The 24394-nt window shown below is 41.3% G+C and overlaps 2 protein-coding genes across 3 annotated transcripts in view; one reads left to right on the forward strand and one right to left on the reverse strand.

Annotated features, from left to right (window-relative positions):
* Nucleotides 1-2168, forward strand: part of PIK3C2G (phosphatidylinositol-4-phosphate 3-kinase catalytic subunit type 2 gamma) — a 337252-nt gene extending 335084 nt beyond the window's left edge. For both annotated transcript variants that reach the window (XM_032796037.2, XM_032796039.2), the window contains one exon: nucleotides 1598-2168. In XM_032796037.2, the coding sequence (XP_032651928.1) occupies nucleotides 1598-1750 (153 nt within the window). In that variant the 3' untranslated portion in view covers nucleotides 1751-2168. The remainder of the gene's footprint in view (nucleotides 1-1597) is intronic.
* A 2579-nt stretch (nucleotides 2169-4747) lies between these two features.
* PLCZ1 (phospholipase C zeta 1) overlaps nucleotides 4748-24394 on the reverse strand; it is a 134797-nt gene continuing 115150 nt past the window's right edge. The window contains exons 10-13 of the mRNA XM_075061662.1: nucleotides 21415-21587; nucleotides 9983-10115; nucleotides 7804-7953; nucleotides 4748-5186 (exon numbers count right to left, since the gene is read on the reverse strand). Of these exons, the coding sequence (XP_074917763.1) occupies nucleotides 5104-5186; nucleotides 7804-7953; nucleotides 9983-10115; nucleotides 21415-21587 (539 nt within the window). The 3' untranslated portion in view covers nucleotides 4748-5103. The remainder of the gene's footprint in view (nucleotides 5187-7803; nucleotides 7954-9982; nucleotides 10116-21414; nucleotides 21588-24394) is intronic.

The following is a 24394-nucleotide window of genomic DNA, read 5'->3' on the forward strand; positions in this document are numbered from 1 at the left end:
TTAATTAAAGACCAGTCAGCCTAACTTTGATATCTGGAAAGATACTGGAACAAATTATTAAGCGCTCAGTTCATAAGCACCTAGAGGATAATAGGGTTATAACTAGTAGCCAACATGAACAAATCATAACAAACCACCCTAATTTCCTTCTTTGATGGGGGTAATCAGCCTAGCGGAGAAGGATGACACAGCAGACATGATAAGGCTTTCTTTATAGTCTCACTTTACATTCTCGTAAGCAAACTAGAGAAATGTGGCTTACATGAAATTACCATAAAGTGGATATATAACTGATTGAAAGACCCTACTCAGGAGTAGCAGACAATGGTTTGCTGTCAAACTGGGAAGGTGTCTGCATTGGGGTTCTGCAGGCATTAATCCTGGGTCCAGTACTATTCAATGTTTTCATTAATGACTTGGATTATGAGGTAAATAGTATGCTTATACAATTTGCAGATGACACCAAGATGGGAAGGGTTGCAAGCACTTTGGAGGAAAGGATTAGAATTCAAAACAACCTTGACAAATTGGAGTTTTGATGTGAAATCAACAAGAGAACATTCAGTAAAGACAAATGCCAAGTACTACTCTTAGGAAGGAAATATCAAATGCAAAATTACAATATGGGTAGGTGGTGATACTGCTAGAAAGGATTTGGGGTTTATAGTGGATCACAATTTGAATATGAGTCAACAATGTGATGCAGTTGCGAAAAAGGCTATCATTCTGAGGTGTATTAACAGGCGTGTCATATGTAAGACATGGGTGGTAATTCTCCTGCCCTACTCAGCACTGGGGAGGTCTCATCTGGAGTACTGTGTCCACTGTGTCTGAGGGCATCACGCTTTAGAAAAGATATGAATAAACTGGAGATATTTCAGTGGAAAGCAACAAAAATGTCCACTTAAGGTAGGACGAGAAGTGTTGATCTTAATCTGCCACAAGGGAGATTTAGTTTAGATATTAGGGAAACTTTCTAACTTTAAGGGAAGTTAAGTACTGGAATAGATTACCCAGGGAGGTTGTGCAATCCCTGTCACTGGAGGTTTTTAAGAACAAGTTGGACAAGCTTCTGTAAGGTTCTTTCTCAGAGCCAGGGGCTGGACTCGATGACCTCTCAAAGTCCCTTTCAGCCCTATATTTCTATGATTCTACAAAAAAAAAAAGGTGCTATGTAAGTTCATACATTAAAGAAGACTTGCAACACCCCAATGATATAAGTTAGCCTTTTAATAGTACAAGATGCATTATAGTCTGCACCAGGATTGCCAGGATCATCTTTTATAAAATTAGATGGTATAGGTTAAAAGGATCACACAGATATAAATAACCTTACTTAACCTAAATTTTCCAAATGGATGTGTTTTAGCCCTGTGATCCCCACTAACTTTTATCACTCTGAGAACTAATACATTCATCTTGAGCTCTTAATCCTTCCCTCCTCAAAATAGAAAGAACTTGCTGGCAGTTTGTCAGTTACTTTAGGCATTACTAGTAATCTTTAGGTGTAAGTGATACATAACAAAAAAAAAAGTGCTTTTGGTATAAAATATTCAGTTTTCTTATACTTTATCTGCTTTCCCATATACGATTGCAGGTAGTATACGATGCAGTGACCGAGCTCCAAGGACGTGTGTTACAGCTTATTGTGAAAAGCAAAGGAACATTTGTGGGAGCTATCAACATTCAACTGAACAGTGTCCCATTAAATGAAGAAAAGTGGTACCCATTGGGGAACAGTATAATTTGAACATTTCCTTAGATAACTGAAATATTCATTTATTAATATTTCTTTTTCCCTTTTCTCATAGGCCATTTTGGCACATTAGCTGAAATATTTGCCTTTGAGAATATAACATGCAGTAAACCGCTAATCATATATACATTGAACTACTGATCACAAGGAAATTATCTCTTTTTCATGATCCGTTGCCATTTAGCTATCTTCATAGGATTACTACCTTTACTTGCAACAAGTTCCCATTAGCCTGGGTGTAAAAAGGCTTGCAGCCTGCAATTTCAGTTATCTTGGATAACATTTCTTATGACAACAAGCAAGATTTTTGTTCCTGCTGATCACTATTATTTGTATACGGCTAGATGTGTTTTATGTATCCCTAAACCTGTGATGCTGGAGCCTTATCCAAAGCCCATTTAAGTCAATCGTAGTTTCCCAATGACTTAAATGGGCTTTGGATCAGACCAATAATGAGCTTATTGGGCTGAATTCACTCTACTTGATGTCTGTGTAGTTATATTAGTTTTAAATATGCCCCGGTTAGTATGATCGCATGTTCACCTGATTGATAGCCAGTTTGTATTTAAAACTGCTAGCACATTTCACATTTAATTCTTGCTCATTTCACATTTAAAATGTAATTATATGTGCAGAATTTAAAATCTGAACATTTAAAAGAATTTAAAACTATACTGTCCTTTAGTTATAGTGTATACCATATATTTTTAAGTTTTAACTTGCTGATGTAACGTGACTTTGTAACTTTAAGATCTGGGGCAAGATGTTTCATCTCACTGGGTTTATTCTGGAAAAATATTTGGAAATAAATAAATTCTGGAAAAATATTTGATAATAGACAAATGTTATAAGTTAGAGTTTGACAAATGTTTAAATCCAGTGCTCCACATAGACTTTTAAACATTTCCAAAAATCAGATGTAAATGACTAATATATTTGAACCATGAGATAGTAAGTAAAGGAAATATACAATAAATAGTTATTCTGCTAAAAGGTTAAATTAAGTAAAATCATATTATAAGACATCTTTGTTCATTAGTGTTACCCCCATTGCATGTTTATGATACATCAGGGAACGAGACAATACATACACAGCCTCCAATCTTATAAAGCCTTATACACATGCTTAACTTCATGTACATGAGTCATCCCATTGAGTTCAGTGGGACTGGTTCATGAGCTCAGTCCTTGAAGGTGCTTTTGCCCAATCCAGTGAAACACTTAAGCACACGTTAATTCCCATTAGACTCACTGAATTCCATTAACATCAGTTGCACACATGAGCCCCATATGCATAAAGTTAGGCACTTACACACTGGTATGTCTTTCCAGAGGCAGGGTCACAGGCTAGCAAAAAAAAGTATTGATTCATGATGTAAACATTAATATTATAACCTGTATTTAGCTAGAGTTGAGATTTCTCCTGCAAGTTGAAAAAGTGGCCGACAGTGGGATATACTGCCCAGAGCTGTAGGGGATTCCTTTTTTCCACCCAAAGGATAATAGTTTTAAGACACACAAATCAGGCTTAAGCAGCTTATGATATATAAACCTGTTGAAGTTGCAGTATGAGTGTCATTTAAGAATATCATGAATCCAAATAAACCGGCATTCTTCTCATATGCAAACAGATTGGTTATGTCATCTCTTGGAACGGAGCCACCATATTGCCTGGGGAAATTAAACTTGTCAGTAAGGAGAGAGAACCTGCTTGAGTAAAAACATGAACATGCCTCCTCAGTGCTGAAGAAAAAACATAAAATATTTACCATATGAAAAAGATATTGTCTATGATCCAAATATAAACAGTGCAAGGATCAACAAGGCCAAAATTTTAGATTATAGGTATTCTAAGATAAAGAAGCAAGTGACTTACCTCTCAAAAAATGCAGAAGACAGATCATATCCAGATCTGAGTTATCAAATTACCTGACCCTAAAGTTCAGTATTGATTTCAGATTCTTCTCAGTTTACTGTCTTGTTTTCTTTAGCTTGCTTTTAATGTAAATATATGTTGCCAATTTTCCAATAGTGTTATATTCAAATCTTTGCCTGTGGTATGTGTACAGGAGAGTATAATTTTCCATATTAGAGAGAGACACATTTTGTGTATGGGGATATATTAATAAAATAACGTTTAAAATGACAATAAAAATAAAATCTAACTATGAAGATAAGCCAGGGATCAGCAACTTTTGGCACGAGGCACGCCAGGGTAAGCCCCCTGGTGGGCCAAGGCCAGTTTGTTTACCTGCCATACCCACAGGTTTGGCCAATCGTGGCTCCCACTGGCTGCAGCTCACCGCTCCAGGCCAATGGGGGCTGTGGGAAGTGGTGCAAGCCAAGTGATGTGCTGGCCGCCACTTCCCGCAGCCCCCATTGACCTGAAATGGCGAACCGTGGCCAGCAGGAGCTGCGATTGGCCGAACCTGCGGACGCAGCAGGTAAACAAATCGGCCCTGGCTCACCAGGGGGCTTACCATGGCGGGCCACAGGCCAAAGGTTGCGAATCCTTGAGAGAAGCATTGATACAAGTATCTTAAGTAAGAAATGTGCCATTGTAAAACAGCTTGGTAAGTTATTGAGGCTTGGACCTGAAACCTTCAATGAGTGCTGTAGATCCACGTGTCCATGTGGAGCTCATTGCACAAAAGCAATTTTATAAGATGAGTGGGAGAACACTGGCTCTTGATGCGAGGGCAAAGGCTATACTGGCAAAGATGGTACCAACAGCAGTATCTGGCAGGTGGTTAGTGTTTTGAGATCCTGGTATCAGCAAAACTGAATATTGTCCAGGTTACCACTCTTGAGCTTTTATCATTTTATAGTGGGCATTGATGAGCCCAATCAAAAATTGCCTGATTATGGATTTAAAGGGTAAATTATGTTTTGTGTGTATGTGTATGTATGTTTCCTGTTTTCTTTTTTTGAACAGATTAGTATACAGTAGGAAAAAGTTTTTCAGTGCAAATTAAAAAGACCATTCAATTTTGCACATAATGTTGGTGCTTTTGGAAGTCTGAGACTATAAATATTAAAATACTACTTCCTTATTATTTCATAATTCATTACTATTTTGCTATTAGTTGCAAATAACCATATATTAAAATATTGATTGGATTCAAGAAAACCTACTGCAAAAATCAACCATGTATGAGTTCTTCTAAATTACTTCAGGCCCCAATTCTACAGCCTTTATTCATGTTAAATAGCATTTAGCCACACAATTGTTGCAGGTGCTCAGCACCTCTGAATATCAGGCCACGTACTAAACTGTTGTTTGCAAGCTACATGATGGTTGCTTTATTGAGGAGTATGCCAGTTCAGGAGTGCTGCTAATGTCATCATTAATAGTACCAAATATACACAAAGAGTGATGCAGGATCAAGTCTGTCACCAAGTTTGGAAAACAGAGGAACATGACGATAACCTGTAAATGTAATAACAGTAAATTAATTAATTAAATACAAATGTAGAATTTATGTGGGTTAACTGATGCAATGGAAATGGTCATATTTACTGTACAAATGAAACATAATTTATAGTTTATCTAAATAAATCCTTTAATTAAAGTAAGCCAAAATGATACATAGAGTAACACTCATTACTACAGTAGTTCTCTAACATTTCTAACGTTTTAATTCTCCTGGCATTCAGTGGTGATAAACACAGGTAGTGTTAATATAGTGTCAAAGCCTCCACTGCTACAGGACTGGCAAGGATTTAGAAAGGATATTCTTGGTATCCGGAACATGTGCTGCACATATTGCTTTTAGAACACCTCCTATTGATTAACCAGTGAAGGAAGAATGACAATGTTCTTGTAAAAGAAACTGTGCTGCACTGGTAATGAGCTAACAAAAGAGAGGTGGGAGGCAGAAGTGGAAGGTTTCCTACCACCCCGGGCCACTTAAATCCTGTTAAAAATGGGCTTTTTGGCAACCCGAAAATTTCTACAAAGAAACTTATCCAAACTGATGTTTGACAACCCTGACTAAGCTCCAATGTTTATTTGACTGCATTTTCCATATACAAAGCAAATTTAGAATAGTTTTCTTGCAGTTTCACAAAATAATATGTACATTCAAACAGAAGAGAGAGAGACAAAGGAATAGGTGTGCAGATTTAGCTTGTAGAATGGTAAGTATTCTGTAATAACAATGTCTGTTTTTCTCATATCTCCTTTTTTCCCAGCCCATGAAAAGAATCCATAAACAGCTTTATAACTTACTACCCAAGAAGAAGAAAATGGGGGGGGGAGGGGGACTATTAGGACTGGTATAAAAGCAACAAGTTGCCCACTGCCAGCTCAGTGTTTTTTTCAGCCTTACACAGTCCAGGTAACATTTTTAAGAATGCCTAAGTCACATTTTCAAAAGTCCCATGATTTAGGACTTGTCTACACTGCCACTTATGTGAATGTAACTTATGTTGCTCAGGGATGTGAAAAAGCCTCCCACTCTGAACGATGCAAGTTACAGTGACTTTAAGTGGTATCCACACCATGCCATGTCATTGGGAGAGGTTGAATAATTATGCCGACAGGAAAGCACTCTCCCACTGGCATAGCATGTTTTCATCAGACGCAATACAACAGCATAGTTGCATCGATGCAGCTGTGCCAATGTAGTGCTGTAGTGTAGACTAGCCCTTAGACTCATAAGTGCCTAAGTCACTTTTGAAAATGGATCCTAGGTTCTTGAGTAACTAAAGCACTTTTACCTCTTTCTCTCTTTTCCAAAAAGTGGGCTGAGATCACCTGATAGTCTTGAGATATGAATTGTCCCTAACTTCAGAACTAACTCTCAAAGCTCAAGCTTATCCTTCAGAGAGAACTGCAAGGCTTATTGTTTTGGGCAAGTTTAATGGTGATGTAAAGCACGGTCTTTTCTATTTTGTTCACTTTTCCGTTTATGTTGATTTTTTTCCCGGACGTCATGGAACTGGGAAGGCTACACATGTAAACGAATAAAGTTAATCAGCATATTGAATTGCCTACTGTTGCCCTGAACTCTGCCACCAAGAAAATGACTCTGTGTTCTCGATGTTTAAAGCTACGTTGACATTTTATCTGTTCCGTAAGAAGGATTTCTGGCAACCAGAAGTTTTCTGTGAGTTTTTATAGCCACAGAAAAGTTTAAATCCCTTAAACAATTATATCAGTTCATCTAGGAGAGTGTATTAATCTGGGTTCTCAAAGGCCCTGTAGCTCCTTCCCTATGTTCCTTAAAAATCATTTAACAAGAGGGATCACTGCATCTTCAACAGAGAGTATTGAGACATTGGAAGATGACATCTATAGGGAAGCAAAGTGCAGTAGGTGAATCTGTACATCTTTATTCACCAGTACAAGTTGGTTCTGTACTTGTCAGAAGTTATTCTGGAAATCAAATACAGTATGCAGCCAGTCTACGTAAGCCACTCTCCTCCCGGCATAGTGGCTTCTACATCAGCATCAGCTATTCATTTGAATTCTATTCATCGGATAGGAATCAAGGAGATGTACTAGTAAAAGAAGGGGAAATTATCAGTAATTACACTTTTCTATTTCCCCCATTTTATTTCTGTCTTTGTCCATTGTGAAAAAATTGCAGAAAGAGCTCACTTGATTCTTTGTCTTTATTGCCTACCTCTCTTTTGTTTTTTTTTCAGGTTCTGGACTGAATAAAACATGGGCAATCTGGTGCCTTTATACTGGTATTGACTGACTGTTCTTTTCACCTTCTTGCTTCCTAACAGCTGGAGCTATAACACACTCTGAATGCGTTCTGTTTATAATGTGATCCAAGTAATACTGCAATAAATACAACTACCAATAAGTAATATTTCCTTCAGTAGTGTAGGTTGGCAGTCACATAGAATCTAATCATCATAGCACAATGACCAAAAATGTGATGAATGCACTGCCTCTGTTGCACCTCATACAAAGTTTATGGTGTGTCATAAATCTAAAGAGTACAACAGGCTAACAGTGAAAGCGTATGCTTTTGTAGATTTTTGCTCAGTGGTGCAGTTCGTAGTTTGCTTTTGGAGGAAGTATTAACTACCTTTATTCATGCACAGCAGTGGTAAAGTGTATTGGCCCAGGAACTCATTTGCAGCTAGCGATATCTGTTCTTCCACAGAAAAGCGTACTAATGCCAGTTCTGGAACTTGAACATTAAAAGTAAAAGTTTCATTCCACCTAGGGCACAAAGCTGGGGTAGGGGGCAGAGAGAGAGAGAAAACAATTATAATACAAACAGTATTCTGTACACACATCGACGGATTGAAAAATAATGAGATTGAGAAATTGTAAGTAATTTATGAGCTATGCTTTCTACAACTGCAGACAGTGCAGAACCTCCTTTTGTGCCTAATTCTGTGCCCATTTAACTCAGTACCAAAACTGCTACTGACTGCACTGGTACAGGCTCAGAACTTTCATGTGGCTTCAGGAGTAAAGACAACCAAAAAGTAGTTCTCATTTTTTGCACTGTTGAGTCAACACAGATAAGTCCATCTCCACAAGTGGAGTGAGTTTTAAACATGACAGGACTAGGCATTCTGGGTACTTTATAAACATTTGTCATGCATTACCTACACACTGAGTAATTCAAACCACAAGACTAAGCACCTCTTTTTGAAGAGAACAAAAAGGGATTATGACTGACTCAGAGGTTGTGGTCAAATAAAATTTGTTATAGCCCTAGTAATCTCAAGATTGGGCCAGCATGCCTCTTTTACTGCTTTGGGATTGAGGCAGATGCTAGATGAACTACAGTAGAAAGGAAATAAATGGGCATAGAATGAGGACCGCCTTGTTTTGATTAATAAACTTATAGGGAGAAACAGAAATTAGTGGTCATTTATCCCATCATCCTTACATAGGTTATGTTTACTAGGAAAGGCCCTTCTAGAAAAAGAGATAAAGGGAAATGGAATTCAGAAGTTCAAAAGGAAGGGGACCACAGAGAACCCTTAGTCTGCAACACCAAGGGAGAGGACTTGCAATGACACAGGTAGGAGAATGCTTGAAGAAAATGAGAAATTATTTTCCCGAAAATGGCACTTTGACCCTCAAGCAGTTAAGGGAACCCTCCTAAGTTAAAGGATGGAATGGACTGACGATTCCTTCACATAAATGGCTTTATCTGTCCACTAATCAGTAAAGACCACCAGTCCCTCGTAGTATGTGATGGAGGGTCTTTTCTTAATGGAAGAGAGAAGAACTTTCTTGACCACCTAAGAAATTTCATTCCTCCTTAACATGGTATTCTGCTCAAGCTGGCCGAGGCTCAGATAAAGAAATTGTCTTTGTCACAGAATATCTTTTATGAGAGAAAATAGGTTAAGAAGAGTAGATAAGGTCCAGCTTCGTAAGATTGTTCTGCACCAACATCACATATTAATGTGCTTTAAAAACCCAGTGTTATGGTGCATGAAGAATGGATGCTGCGTCTAACAAAGGACCTGTAGTAAATGAACAAACCCTGGTTTTCAGGTCTCCCTTGATGGCACCTGCCTTGTGCTGATCAACAAGGACCATTTCTGCACCAAGACAATGTTGCATAAGCTTCTCCAGATGTCTGCAGCACACTGCCACTTGGGTTTTGTGGTGACACTCCTTGCTGATCCCACCCCTATTGAGCTGAAAAGCATTGTAATGGTATGCATCAAGGAACTGATATGCACTGCCCTCTGAATATAGAGTCTGTGTTGCCAGGATGGTGTCCTGATGGAGCTCTGTACCAGTGCTTCTCATCTTGATTCAGGCCTGCCTGCCTGCATTGAGGAACTACACTCTCACGGGCAGAGGTGGTCCCTCTATGTCAGGTCAGGTTGAGGCACAATAGTGGGATAGGGCAAGGGAAGAGGCCCATGTTTTACCTGTTGTACGTGTAAACAAACAACTTCAGTCTCTATGACTGACAATCCCTCATTTTTCATACAAGCATTATGGTAACAAAGAAAGTTTTTTTTAAAAAAATTGAAAAAATTCTAGTCTCAAATTCTGCAGAGTTAGTTTACTGTCTTCAGATTAATCTTGTTAGGACACAGCTTGTTACACTGTTATTTTTGTTGCCCAGTCTTTACATCTGGTGCCCACTTTTGCTATTAGTCTATGCAGCACAGCTTTTTGCTATGGAGTAAATTAGTGGAGAACCAACTTCTATATGATATTAAGCTATTCTGTGTGAAACATTATTGAAATCATGTACAGTCAATAGAATATGTTCTGCTTACCATTGCTTTTTATGACACAAGTCTGTTGTTTTACTTGATCTTCTGGCACACCATGAATTTCTATCTGGACTAAAGGATCAGCTTTATTAGTCCTGGAGAGGTTACTAGGTGGTAATTGATAACCACTAATAAGCTGCATAAATGAAAATGATACATAAGACCTCATTTTGGGCTTGAAAATGTAATTTATTATAGTAATTTTAACATTCAAAAATTGCTCAGTGCGGTCTAGCATATAAAGTGGAAGCTACATAAGAAATGTTTCTAAAGAATAATACCAGCTGAACTGTAATTGAGACTACCGTGCTTCGAACGTAATTCTATCTCTGGCTAATTTGATTCTCAGTTTAATTATCTTAAAACTTTTGCAGCTAAATAATATTTTTGGAAAATAACTTGCTTCTGTCTTGTTTTTTACCAAAGTCTGACCACTTTAAGCAGATTCTATTCAATCATTAGCTACAGAAAGTTGCTGTTTAATCCATGAAGGCGGGCTTATGTAAATTCCCTCTTGTGGGTTTGGCATCAAATTCATGGAACCACTACCCAGGATGTGTCCATTGGGGCTGCACAAGTGTCCCTAGTGACATCAGCATATAAGGGAGAGTAGCCCCTAACCACTTCAGTTCCTTTGCCTCTGCAATAAAGTGTTAGTAACCTCTCTGTGTGTCCTGTTTGCTTTTAGACACCCTTAGATCCCTGTTGGTCATTATAGACTCGTAGACTTTAAAGTGAGAAGGGACCATCATCAAGTCTGAACTCCTGCACATCACAGGCCACAGAATCTCACTCATCAACCCCTCTAATAGACCCATAACCTCTGGTTGAGCTATTGGAGTCCTCAAATCATGATTTAAAGATTTCAAGTTACAGAGAATACATCATTTATTCTAGTTCAAAAAAAAATCTCAAGACTTCTGCCATTCTGATCTGGGGAACCATCCTTCCAAACCACAAATATGGCAATCAGTTAGACCTTCAGCATGTGGGTGAGACACACCAGCCAGACACTTGGGAAAGACGTCGCTGTAGAACTTCAGAACCCTCCCCATCTAGCATCCCATATCCAGCCACTGGTGATATTTGCTAATAGCAGTCACAGATGAGCCATATAATATTGTTGGCAACCTCATCATAACATCCCCTCCATAAAGTTATCAAGCTCAGTCTTGAAACAAAGTAGGTTATTTTACCCCCACTACTCCTCTTGTAAGGCTATTCCAGAACTTCACTCCTCTGGTGGTTAGAAACCGTTCACTAATTTCAAGCCTAATCTTGTTGATGGTGAGTTTATATCCATTTATTCTTGAGCCAACATTAGGGCTTAACTTAAATAACTCCTTTCCTTCCCCGGTGTTTACCCTGTGACGTATTTAGAGAGAGCAGTCATAACTCCTCTCAGCCTTTGTTTGATTCAGCTAAGCTCCTTAAGTCTCCTCTTGTAAGGTAAATTCTCCATTCCTCTGATCATCCTAATTAGGTTTGCCAACTTTCTAATTGCAGAAAACCAAACACCCCTTCCCCAGCCCACTCCCAAGACCCTGACCCTGCCCCACCTTTCCTTGAGCCCCTTACCCCACCCCCTGCCATTGTGCACCCTTCCCCACCCTCGCTTACTCTCTCATTTTCACTGCAGGGCCCAAGCAGGCACCAGGAGAAAGCCAGGAGCTGCAACAGTTTGAACATGGGCAATGGAATGTGTGATTCAGATAACCTCCCCAGGGAGAGATTTTAAACATTATTGTCAAATTAATTGCCCCCAAAAGAGTCCCATTCACTCACAATGAGCAAGACTAAAGAAACTATTGCAGGAGCTTGATTTTTTTTTGCCTGCACCCAACTGTCCTGGTAGGGGCTGCAGTAGTGCTGTAGCCACTGACTGACTCCTTCCCTACCTGACAACGAACTATATAGCAGGGAGAAAAGTTATACTGTTCCATGGTTAATGGCTAGGTAAATTATTTAAATGTATGCTTCAGTAGATAATACATGTTAACATTGCCTGACACGTGAGTTTAAATATATCACCTTAATATTACATTGATGTTATTTTATGAGTTCATTATGGCTCTTTACTGTTAAGAAGGTGGGGGTAAATAAAATGTAATTCATGCTGCAGGAACTGGCCTCTCCCTATTATACCATCCTGCTAACCAATAGATTTTCTAGTGTTCTTCATTTCACGTTTTTTCACCTGTACTGTGTCCCAGATTTGTCCCCAAGCAGGTTGAGAGGAAATATGCTAGAATGTCACACACAGCGTGACCACCTGTCCTTCGTTCGGTGCCCAATGTTCCACATTGCACATCAAATCAATAAATATTGACTGGTATACATCAATAATCACGCAAAGGAGTGTACACTGTAATATGTGTTATGAGTATGTGTCACAAATAAAACATTGGGGACCTGCCCTTACAAATCAACTTTCACCTATAATTTCCAAATTGTCCTTTATTTGATACATAAAGGGTCTGTATATGGGCAAAGAGGGAGATTACCATAGCCAGGGATTAGCTCTTCTGTTTCAGGAGCATCAGTCCTAGTGAACCCTGTTGCCAGGCCCCTTTTGTGCTGCCTGTGGTGTTGGCACCATCAGACCATATGACCCACTTACTTTTTGCAGACTCCAGAGGGCACCCACCAGTGCGAAGTGCCAGGCTTTGCGCACAGCGACGTCTGGCTGCTGGCCTGGCTCCTGATGTACCCCGTTGGCTGGGTGGGTTGCAGTGGCTACCCCAGTGACGGAGGTCAGCCCAGCCCCAGTGCACTGCCCCTGGCTGCACTACAAGAGATGCCCAAAACCACACTAACCTCTGTGCACCTCCTGCGGGGAGGGACTGGCCTGCACAGCCACCGAGGCTAGCAACTGCTGTGTCCCACTTACCGGGAGGTGGTGTGTGTGTCTGTATGTTGCTACTGGACTTGCAATTTCATGTGCCAATTCCTTTAATATGCTTGGATGGAGATTATCTGGGGCCCCTGAATTGGTTGCATTAAACTGTTTGAGTTTGTTTGCCACCTCAGATGTGGTAATTTCTGCTTCCACATCCTCAGTCCCATTAGTCTGCCAAAGTTCTCTAGTTTAGTTCAGTTTTGCATTAGGTGCCGGCATCAAACCTAAGAAACAATTTAAGACATTCACCCCTTTTCCTGCTTTCTATCCATGTCAGCTGCTTGGGGTACCTATGTGAGGTTTATAGTCCCTTGCAGTGCTAGCCTCATCAGGCATTCATGCCCAGAAGGCATCAGAACAGGCTGTTGGATCATTCAGGCCCTAAAGCACAGGCCTCAGCATTGAGTGTTCAATTCACTTCTGTACCAAACCCATCGCTAAATGGCTGAAACCTGGAACCCCATCTTTGGCTTTGGTACAACCAACAGGCCCATCCTCCAAGAAAGACGATGGCACCTGCCCTTTGAAGCCAGTGGTTCATCAATCACAAAGGAAACCTGCGCCTCACGTGCTCTGACACAGAGCCTGCAGCCTTCTCCTCTATAGGTATCACACGCTGTCATTGGGAACATTTTTTTGCACTCACTTTATGCTCTGCTACAATTCAGGTTAGAGAAAGGCTTTACGCTAAAGTCCCCACCAGCTCTATAGTCTAGGAACATGTGCTATAACTTAAATTAGACTGGCGTATTTATTGGCTTCCTAAAAGTTAATGTAGCTGCTCTTTTTGCATATCACCAACCTGTACCCAGAGTCTCCCATGCCACAGTTATCCAATTTCTGAAAGGTCTAGTCAACATCTTCCCCCTTCAAAAGATCCTGCTTCGATGTTTGCATTTAGTAATAGTGAATCTCATGGAATCACCATTCAAGCCCCTTTGGCGCTGAAACACTGGATAGCTATTAATTACCTCAGCTAGGAGGATTATCGAGTGTCAGGTCCTGACAGCAAACCCTCCTTATACCATTACATAGAAAGATATCTCTTTGTCCTCAACTAAAATTCATCTCTATAGTAGCAATTCATCCCTAGTATCACTCCTAGTTTTCTTCCAAAACTTCATTCCTTCCCCAGTGATGCCCATCTTCACATATTGCATATGAAGCGAACTGTCTGTTTTCACTGAGCGAAAACTAAGACCTTCCATAAATCCATTTCTGTCACACACAGAGATAGATACAAAGAATAGGCTATTTATGCTCAAAGGGTGTCTAGCTGGAGCACCTTATGTGTCCATATTCGTTACTGAAAGCTTAGCTTCCCTTCCCAACAGGAATTAAGGCTTGCTCTATATGTGGCACAGCCATCTCGGTAATGTGTGAAACAAATATCCGTAGAGGCAATATTTAGAGCAGCTACTTGGATTTCAGGTCCCACCTTCACTAAACATTAGGTAGTAGATTAGCCTCCAGCTTTGATACCAAATCAAGCCAGGCGGTGCTTCAGTTCTCACCGAACTAAAGAATTCCTCATGGCCACCATCCAGTCGAGATGGTATGGTTCACTAGTCTCTCACAAGCAGAAATACACAGCGGTCCTCACTAAGGGTTACTTACCGGTAAATGTTGTTCTTCAAGAGTCTGCTCTGTGCATTCACACTATCCTCCTGCCTACTTCAGAGAGCTTATTATACTATACGACAATGCAGTTCAGAAAAAGAAATTGAACTGGTCTGGAGAGGCACACCCCCCTAATATAAATTCAAGTGTTGACTGCTGGCATCACTAGGAGTTGCTCATGCAGTTTCAATAGACACAGCTTTGATAGAGGTTCTGTGAGCTTAACGCTGGGGCACCAAATCCACATGTGTGAGTGCACAGTCGATTCACAAAGAACAATAATTACCAGTAACACTTTTCCCTGAAAGAGAGATTGTGCCTGGCCCGTTGCTAGGGCACAAGGTGGGGAGATGGGCCAAGAAGCCTTATCTAGCCCTGCACTCCCCACACAGAGGCCATGTACAATGTGATATTTGTGGTCTCCTGAGAAAGGCTTATCTAGGCTAGTGACTCTGGACAGGGAAGGGGACCCTGATCCCGTCTCACCACATACACCCTGGCTAGCAGAGATAACTGACCATAGCGGGAGGCACAAAATGCACAGTCCTCAAGGTCACACCTATCGCTGTTCCTTTGCATTCCACTTGGTGTGGTGCACTTCCATGTTAATGCCCCAAGAGGTTAGAATGAGACAGCTGATTCCAGAAAAGCTCCATGGAAGTATAAGAGATAATTGATATCAGTCATCTTGTTCAGCTAGTTATTGATATTATGACCACCACTGTGTACTATGCAATGTATATGCATAGTACATGACCAGCCACTGAACTATCAATTAAAGTGATTAAAAACAGGCTTGTCTGATATAAGAAGGCACTTGTAGTAAGATGAATCATATACTAAAACCTCCAACTCTATAGTACAGTGCTCTGATTTTGTTTAGTACTTAAGCCTGCTAGAACAGAGCCCTGGGTGATCATCCCAGTGTGACTAATATTCTGAACCAGGGACAAAAGAGCCATATACAGTATTGATGTGGTGGTAGTTTATCTCAGTACAAAGGTGATGCAATTCAGAAAATCTTTCAACTATGAATGGAAGAAATCTCTTTTTTTAAAATGTAACTGTAGAAATGTAAAGCATACAAAAATTTCCTTTCTACCTTAGTCTACAACATGCAAGAATGTCCATCAGGATGACCAATCCACAAGTCTTTTCCTTTCAGCTATATCTAAAATTTGAGGTGAAATGGGACTGACATGACAAAGTGTCTTAAGGTTTCAGGACTCTGCATAAGCAGTAACACAAAGATCATCAGAAAGCATCACGTTTCATCATGGAAAAAGGAGGGCACACAAGTCCTCTTGCACATCTGCTGTGCCGCAACATCAGCACATCTACAAGGTTCCTACTGAGAAACCAAAAGTAAGCCTACTGCATTTGCCACAGTCTACCAGCTTAGTTGCCGTAAAACTGTTTAATTTTTAACTTCTTTAATTTCCTTGGTCACTCATGTTCAAATTAACGTTTTAACTTTTTCAGTGACATGCATCTAAATGTGTTTTGACACTCGGCTCTATTTTTTAATTCTCTCTAGTCAAATCATGCTCTTCTAATTAATTGCTCCTCCTCCTCCATTGCTACCCCTCCATGTCATTCCTTCTTGCTATAGCCTCGTTCGCTTCCTTTCCATTACTGTTGACCATTCTACCTCCTTCCATCCTGCTCCCACCGCTATGCCTGTGAAATCTACCAGTTCTGTTCTTTCATTACCTGACACAGCTTTCCTTCCCTTCCACTCACCATTAGAGAACCAAAGTACCAGATGTGAGTTTGGAGGGTCTCTAATGGTGAGTAGAAGGAAAGGAAAGTTGTGTCAGACAAACTCACATCTGGTAAAATTTCCTCCAACCAGCGTCCCTCAGCCAACCTTTACCTCTCAGAGACTTCTGACCACATTGCGTCTCAGCTCTTTTGGCTTCTGACAGAGTAAATGAGTGTACTTTTCATTGAGAGACATGCTGGGAGCCTAAAAACAAAACAGTCTGAATGGAATCAAGGGGGTGCCATGTCCTGCCCTGGGGCTTGGTTACTGAAAAGGAAGCTGAGCGAGAGAGACAGGACTAGGAACCATGTAGGCGACAGTCTCTTTTAATAAGGTGACCACCCACCCCTTATTTTAAGGAACCATCCCTTATTTCATTGATCTAGCCCTTGGGCTGACCATCTATTCCTTATTTGAAGATGTACTGACATGTATTAAAACTGATAATAAGTAGGGCTCCATGTCTATCATTGAGCTTGCAGAAGTCACGGATTCCATTACTTTCCACGACCTCCGTAATTCCTGCAGATGCCAGTGTGGCTGACCCCAGGGCCCCCCAAGCAGCTGGCCCCAGCTGCTCGGGCAGCTGTGGGGACAGTCACACTGGTTGCTGCTGGAGCGGCTCTGCAGCCAGCTGCCTGGGCAGCCCCGCAGTCAACCATACTGGCACTGCTAGAGCGGCCCGAGGGCCAGCCGCACCAGCTGCTGCTCAGGCAGCCCAAGGCAGCTGTACCCAGGGTCCACACAAGCAGTTGCTAGTGTCGCTGGCCCCAGGGACCACCTGAGCAGTGGTCCTGGAGGTGGTCAGAGCAGCCCCTGCTCTGTGGGCCCCCACAGCTGGTGCCATTGGCCTCGGTAGCCTGGCAGCTGGTGACACTAGACCTTGCCCTCCTCCCAAAGCAGCAGTCCCCCAGAGCAGTGCCCCCTCAAGCTGCCAAGATTTAGTCAAGGGAACTTAGTCATGGCCAGCTTACGGGTTGTGAATTTTTGTTTACTGCCTGTGACCTATCCATGACTTGTACTAAAAATACTCGGGACTTAATTAAAGCCTTAATAATAAGCACCATTTTAAACATTAAATTGAAGCTTCTGATTATTTCACTGTAGACTTAAGGAGAGTAGAAATGTACATTTGAGAGAAAAATACATGATATGCTACAGAAAATGGTGTGTTGCTAAAATGTCCCTTAAAATAAAGTATTGTGTCCTATCTTTCATGTTGTTGTCCGTTACTTCCATCCAACAAAGGTGATCACCCTTGTGACGATGTACCCCATAAGTCTTCATGGGAATATGCTTATGGCTATATATATGTTATAACTGAAATATGTGTTATGCTACATATGCCATGTAATATATCTATGTAAAGGTTATGAACTACTGAATATGTTCCTCCTATTCGTATGCATGTATCATTTTTGTACTTCAAGTTAGGAATATTGGCTGTACACTTGCTCGATTTTAACTAGCCTAGTAGAGCATTTGGTCAGCTTCTTGAGAAAAATTAAGTGCCCAATCAAAAAACCACTTAAGCCAACAATGAACTTTAAAATGCCCATCCACATCTGAGCTTTTACAAGAATGTGGCTTGGCTGGTAAAAGCTGAGTCATGCATGGACATGTGGCTTGCCCATGTGACTCCAAAATTCCATCTTGGAACTGGACTTTGCATAGGAGAGAGGAGGGGTTCTCCACCCACAAGAGAAATTCTATTTAACCCCCTGGGGAGACCCCTCCATTTTGTCTTCAGCTGGCTAAAGAGAGAGCCTCTCAACCCCAAGCATACCTGAAAGAAACTGGAACAAAGGACAGTAACTACAGGGGGTGTGAGTGATTGCTGGACCCAGACTAGAAGGAGACTAGTCTGTAAAAGGGAGCTTACTTGAACTGGTGAGGATTTTATCTGTATTCAGTTTTATTACTGTACTAGACTTAGATTTGTGTGTTTTATTTTATTTTACTTAGTAATTCACTTTGTTCTGTCTGTTACTACTTGGAACCACTTAAATCCCACTTTCTGTATTGAATAAAGTCACTTTTTACTTATTAATTAACCCAGAGTATGTATTAATACCTGAGGGGGGGGGCACAAACAGCTGTGGATATAGCTCTCTATCAGTGTTATAGAGGGCAAACACTTTATGGGTTTACCCTGTGTAAGCTTTATACAGGGTGAAATGGATTTATTTGGGGTTTGGACCCCATTGGGAGTTGGGCATCTGAGTGTTAAAGATAAGAACACTTCTTTAAGCTGCTTTCAGGTTAAGTCTACGGCTTTGGGGCACGTGGTTCAGACCCTGGGTCTTTGTTGGAGCAGACTGGAGTGTCTGGCTCAGCAAGACAAGGTGCTGAAGTCTCAGGCTGGCAGGGAAGGCAAGGGCAGAAGTAGTCTTGGCATATCAGTTGGCAGTTCCCAGGTGGGTTTCTGTGATCCATCCCATCACAACCCTATGTTCCAACTCCAGGGGACTAGCCTGACCAACTTTGTTTGATGATTCTAAGTTCAGGAACTCTGAAGCAGGACCCTGAGGTAAGGCCCTTATGAAATTTATTAAGACTGCTCCTTCCCTCATGTAGCATGATCAGCTGAACTGGCATCAGAGGGACCGTGTTCCTTACAGGGCAAGTTATTGAAGGGACACCAGGAAAACAGGAAATGTAGGACGTTAGGCTGGAAGCAACACAGCCACATGGACAGAGCAATGTATAGAGTTTAGTAAAGTTCCACTTGTTCAAATTAACTTGCGTTCAGCTTCACTCATGGCTAATGAAACACCTTCTTAAAGGGGACATCATTTCTTTAGTTGTTTTGCCTTCCCCTTGTTTGTTTCCTGTACAAATAGCAAACTAGTTTCCCCCATTCATGAGCCTGGTAATTAACTTGATCTCTTCTTTATTGTGAACTGTTTTCTCTTTGATGCTTGTCTCTGAATTTTCTTTCTCTAATCACCACTCCTGTCCTTCAGTGTTGCCTGATCCCCCTCCCTTTAACCTTATTACTCTTATGTTATTAGGCCTCCATTCCATCACTCCCTGAGATGTCATTGCTGCCTTGGGCTTCCCGCTACCTAGCCTGCACATTCTTCAGCTCTGTTATCAACCTAAAATTTTGCTCGCGCACCCTCTCTCTTCTGTACACAATCACTTCATTTTTGTTACTAGTCATCCTAACTAACCCCTAGACCACAACCCAGGTTTTTTCCTCATCTTTTATAACTCTATATACATAATGACTAATATAATTGATGTATATGCATGAGAGCTTGAAATCATTAATTCACTTCCATCATGTAAATAGTATGCTCACTATTAGGGTAGTATGATGTGCTGAATAAGGCACACATATTGTGTAACTATTCTACAATCCCTATTTAATTAATGTCTTATTCCTGCAATTTATTGCACTGACAGAAATGAAACATCAATTATACATTAATTCTATGCTAGTTAAATAGCATTTAAATAAGTAGTATGATCAGCAATAACATTTCATTGTGAAACTAGTTTTCTAATGATTGAGAATATGAAAGTTTCTTTTTGGAGTTGAAAAGAAATAAGCTCTATTGTAAGGGCTTTTTAAAACTAAACCAGGGTTTGTATGACAGTAAAGCACAGAGGGTGTCCTCCAAATTTTTTACAATTCCGTCTTTTACCAAATTAATGTTATCATAGTATATATGCTATGCCTAACATTTAAATAAGAAAAAATGACAAGTTAGAGCTTATAGAGCTTGATCCTGCTCCCATTGTGACAGTACAAGTTTTCCTTTACCACATATAACATGGACGATCATACAGCTGAGACTAACCAGGTTTGCTCTTTTATGTCACCAGTTTTTAGCTCAGTGTAAGTTTATAAATTATTGTTGAAGCAAGACCCAGACGCCTTAACTTGGCTTTACAGTTTGTGTCTTCAAAGCGGTTGCTGGTCTGCCTATCTTCTCTCAGTTCTTCAGGAGGTGTCAGGGTGGTCACTTCCCAACTTTACCAGCATGATCTTCTGATGTGGCACTTAGTACAGGCCATTTTTACCTCATCCAAGCCACAGAAAACCATTTGGATTTTGAGGTTGGGACAAAAATTCATCATAGGGTATAAGGATTAGGGATACACCATGCTGTCAGATACTGCACAACTGAGCTGACTGCAGAATAACCTCATAATCTTTACTGTATAAAACATGCTAAAAGATTTTGAGGTTTTCCTGCAGTCAGCCAGTAAGAAAACTTCAGGGGTTTCCCAAGTAACTGCACTAACGGTTATAGGGCTCCTCTTATTTGGTATGGGCACCTCCTGTATTGGAAAGGACATAGTAGTGGCCTGTCCCACACTGGACAGCTGTCCATAAAACCCTGCTTGAGGGAGTGGCCACTCTGTGCCCCTAAAAAATGTGAGGCAGTCCACTGCCTTCTCCCGCCCCCATGCAGTGATTAGAACAAAATGCAAAATGATGGGAAGAGAGGGATTGGGGAAGGGGGCAGAGATGGAAAATCTGTGTGGAGAAAGTGGAAGGATATGAGGTTCATGAAAGTAATGGTAACCACCCAGATTCCAGTTGAGTTCTGTGCAAATCTTTTTTTAGATCCTTAGTGTCTAACAACAGCACTGTATACTAAAGACGTAAGCATAGTTTTATCCTGTTGCAGCTCATACATCTCATAAGATAATTAGATATCTACCTCAGTACAAACCATATTTATATTTTTATAACCCATTTTGTACACGTTACATGTTTCCTCAAACGTCAAGGGAAAGTAGTGTCTTTAAGCAAAATGATGTGAAATGAAACTAAGAAACCATACAAGCAATACTGACTATAATATGTTGGCACTATGATATCAAGGAGCTTTATAGTTCTAAATTATCCAATAATCTTAGGATGACCAGATGTCCTGATTTTATAGGGACTGTCCCGATTTTGGGGTCTTTTTCTTATATAAGCTCCTATTACCCCACCACCACAACCCTGTCGCGATTTTTCACATTTGCTGTCTGGTCACCCTAAATAAGCTTAAGGCACAATGAGCTTTTGAAGAAAAAGAAAAGGCACCAGTACTAAATACTTATGAGAGGTAGTTAATATAGTTCAGCTAATTCAATGAGAGATATTTCCATAAATTATAAATGAGATTGTCAATAAACCACCCTTACCCTTATTGAAAGAGTTATTGGATTATGGTTTCCTGTTACATTATATGGATTAAACTGCGTAGCAGAATCTCTCATGAATTCTGGTTTTAGAAGATAGCCACAACAACCGTTGTCCATAAATTTTCCATTTTGCAGCTCCATTTGTAGTCCAGGTGTCTGGAAATTTAAGGCCACTGTAAAAAAAATAATATTTTGAATATTGCAGATAACAATGCTTCAGAATTAACCTAACACTAGTTGTAGTTTAAACAACTATTAAAATGAAATAATAATAGACTGTCACATGCAGGATGCCATTGTCTTCACATGTAGGACGCTGCTATCTTTTCAATTTGGTAGTAGGCACTAAGGCAGTGTTCTGCATTGAAAGGCTTGCGAGCCAGTGGCAGCTCCGTGGACCCTAAGTGTGGCTCGCTAAGTTCCCTGTAATCAGCATGGCCGCACGGCCACGTAGCAGGTTATAAATATCTGTGCAGCAGCTCTAAAGGGCCGTGCAGAGGGGACCAGGAAAGAAGAAAAGTGGGGGACGGGAACTGGCCCCGGAGCTCCCTGCTGCTGGAGGGAAAAGAGGGGACCCTCTTCCGGAGCTCCATGCTGCCTGCCGGCAGGGGAGAGACAAATGCCGCTCCCCCAGAGCTAGCTGCTGCCTGCCAGCAGGGGAGAGAGAGGCACCCCTTCCCCGGAGCTAGTTGCTGCCGCCAGGGAGAAGGCTGGGGGGAGTCCTCTGGCCCCAGCCCCGGGACAGCCTGTCTGCACCCCAAACTCCTCATCCCCAGCCCCACCCAAACCCACACCCCCCCAGCCAGAGCCCTCACCCCACCCTTGCATCCAAACCCTCTGCCTCAGCCCTGAGCCCCTCCTGCACCCTGAACTGCTTGTCCCTGGCCTCACCCTGCAGCCCTCATCCCCACACCCCAACCCTCTGCCAGAGCCCTGAGCCCCCTCCCACATCCCAAACCCCTCATCCCTAGCTCCACCCTAGAGCCCTCACCCCCAGCCAGAGGGGTGAAAAGAAAACAGAGGAAGAAGTTGACCAACAAACATTTGGACTGCCTTACTAGGTTTGAGATGACAGCTTACAAATACTGGATGAACAAAGTCAAGGAGGAAAAGGCACACTTTTGCTCATCCAGTTTTTAAAGTAAATTACATTATTCTGCTCTTAAAAGTTTACTTACATAGATGCCTTTTTAATTCCATATATTTTTCCTGGTTATTATTTTATAAAAGGATTAACATTTTATTGTACAAATAGACTTTGTTTTAGTTACACAAGTGGCTCTGTAACATGACATCATTAAGAAGTAGTTAAGCAATGTGTTAATTTAGTAGTTGATGTGGCTCTCACATTGAAGGTTTTTTGCTAAAGTGCCCCCCGCCCACTTCAAAATTAGTGAAGAACATTGCACTAAGGACTTAGCCATGTACCATGAGTGCAAGTGTGTGAGCGTGAAAGAGTTACCCTCTGTTCTCTGCTATTGCACTGTATTCTGTTCTTTCCATATACTTTACAAATGCAACCCTTGGGAAATACTTGAGCATTTTTTTCTAATTTCTGACCAGGCAACACGTGTGAAAAAATCAGGACAGGGAGTGGGGGGGTAATAGAAGCCTATATAAGAAAAAGTCCCCAAAATCGGCCCTGTCCCTATAAAATCAAAACATCTGGTCCTACCTGCACTGCACCTATAAGTGAACCCTGGCTCAGTGAAGTTCTGCTGTGGCAAGGGAAGAGGCCTGACTGTGAGCCTACATGTGGCAATTGTACTGATTTAATCAAAAATGGATGTCACTTTTGACAAGATGGCCAGGAAGCCCAAGAAATTTCAAGTTTAATTAAAAATTTTCATTGCAAATATGTTTATGTATGGTGAGGAATGATTGTGAACACTTTCTTAATTGCTATGTGAACAAAATACTTCCTCAGAGCTTAAGCTGCTGATTTTTAGCCATTCACACCTGTCACTTTTTCCTTTTCCCAGCAGCTCAGAATTTTTTCTGTTTGCTGCAGCTGCAACGTGGAAATAAAACAGCTCACTTCTTAGCAAGATATTATAATTCATGAGATAAAGCCAACACTGCTCTAGAGGCACTTAATGAATTTTTCTCTGTTCCAGCATCTTGGAGTTTCTTGTTCATATTCATCATGGAAAATTCACTAGTCAAACAAGTAAAGAACTAATATGACATGTATTAAACAATATGATGATAAAAAGGTATTTACTTGATGTCCTGACAGCTAAAAAATGAGGCCTTTAAGTACTACAAGTCATTTCTAATAATAATGCAGGAAGAAAGACTCATTCTGTGTTCCATGAGATACTCCTGAGGACATTCTGCACCAAAAAATTAAAAATTCTGTGCACAATATTTTGCAAAATTCTGCAAATTTTACTTGTCAATAAATAAATACAGAGGCTCCAGCATGGCAGTGGGGAGCACAGGCCACTAGCTGTATGAAGGTGGAAGACTCCCCCCACCATGACACAGACTCAGTGGTGAGGCTGCACCCGACCCAAACACAGCACAAGGCCTGGGCCTGCCCTAGAAACACGCTGAGGCCATGCCTCTTTGGGCTCAGTGCACTAGGTGGGGCAGGATCCAAGTGTGGCAGAGCTCAGTGTGCGGGGATCCAGGTGTGCGGGTGAGAGGATTCTTTGTGGGACAATCTGGGTGCAGGCAGCTCAGTGGGGGGTCTAGGGGTGGTGGATCTGGATGTACAGAGGCTCATTGGGTGGGTTCCAGGTGCAGAGGCAACCAGACTCTGCAGGGGCTTCTAGGTGGAGGTAGTTGGGGCTCAGCAGAGGAGTTTGGGGTGAGGGTCTCAGAAAGGGGGGTCCGGATACTGGAGGAGTGGGTCTTGGTGGAGTGGGGGTCTGGGTGCAGCTAGTTGGTTGTCTGTGATATGGGGGTCTGGATGTGGGAACTCAGGGTGGTGCAAGGGATGGGGCATCAGGGTGGGGGTTTGAGTGCAGGGAAC

This window comes from Chelonoidis abingdonii, chromosome 1 (assembly GCF_003597395.2).
Source record: "Chelonoidis abingdonii isolate Lonesome George chromosome 1, CheloAbing_2.0, whole genome shotgun sequence".
Lineage (NCBI taxonomy): Eukaryota > Metazoa > Chordata > Testudines > Testudinidae > Chelonoidis > Chelonoidis abingdonii.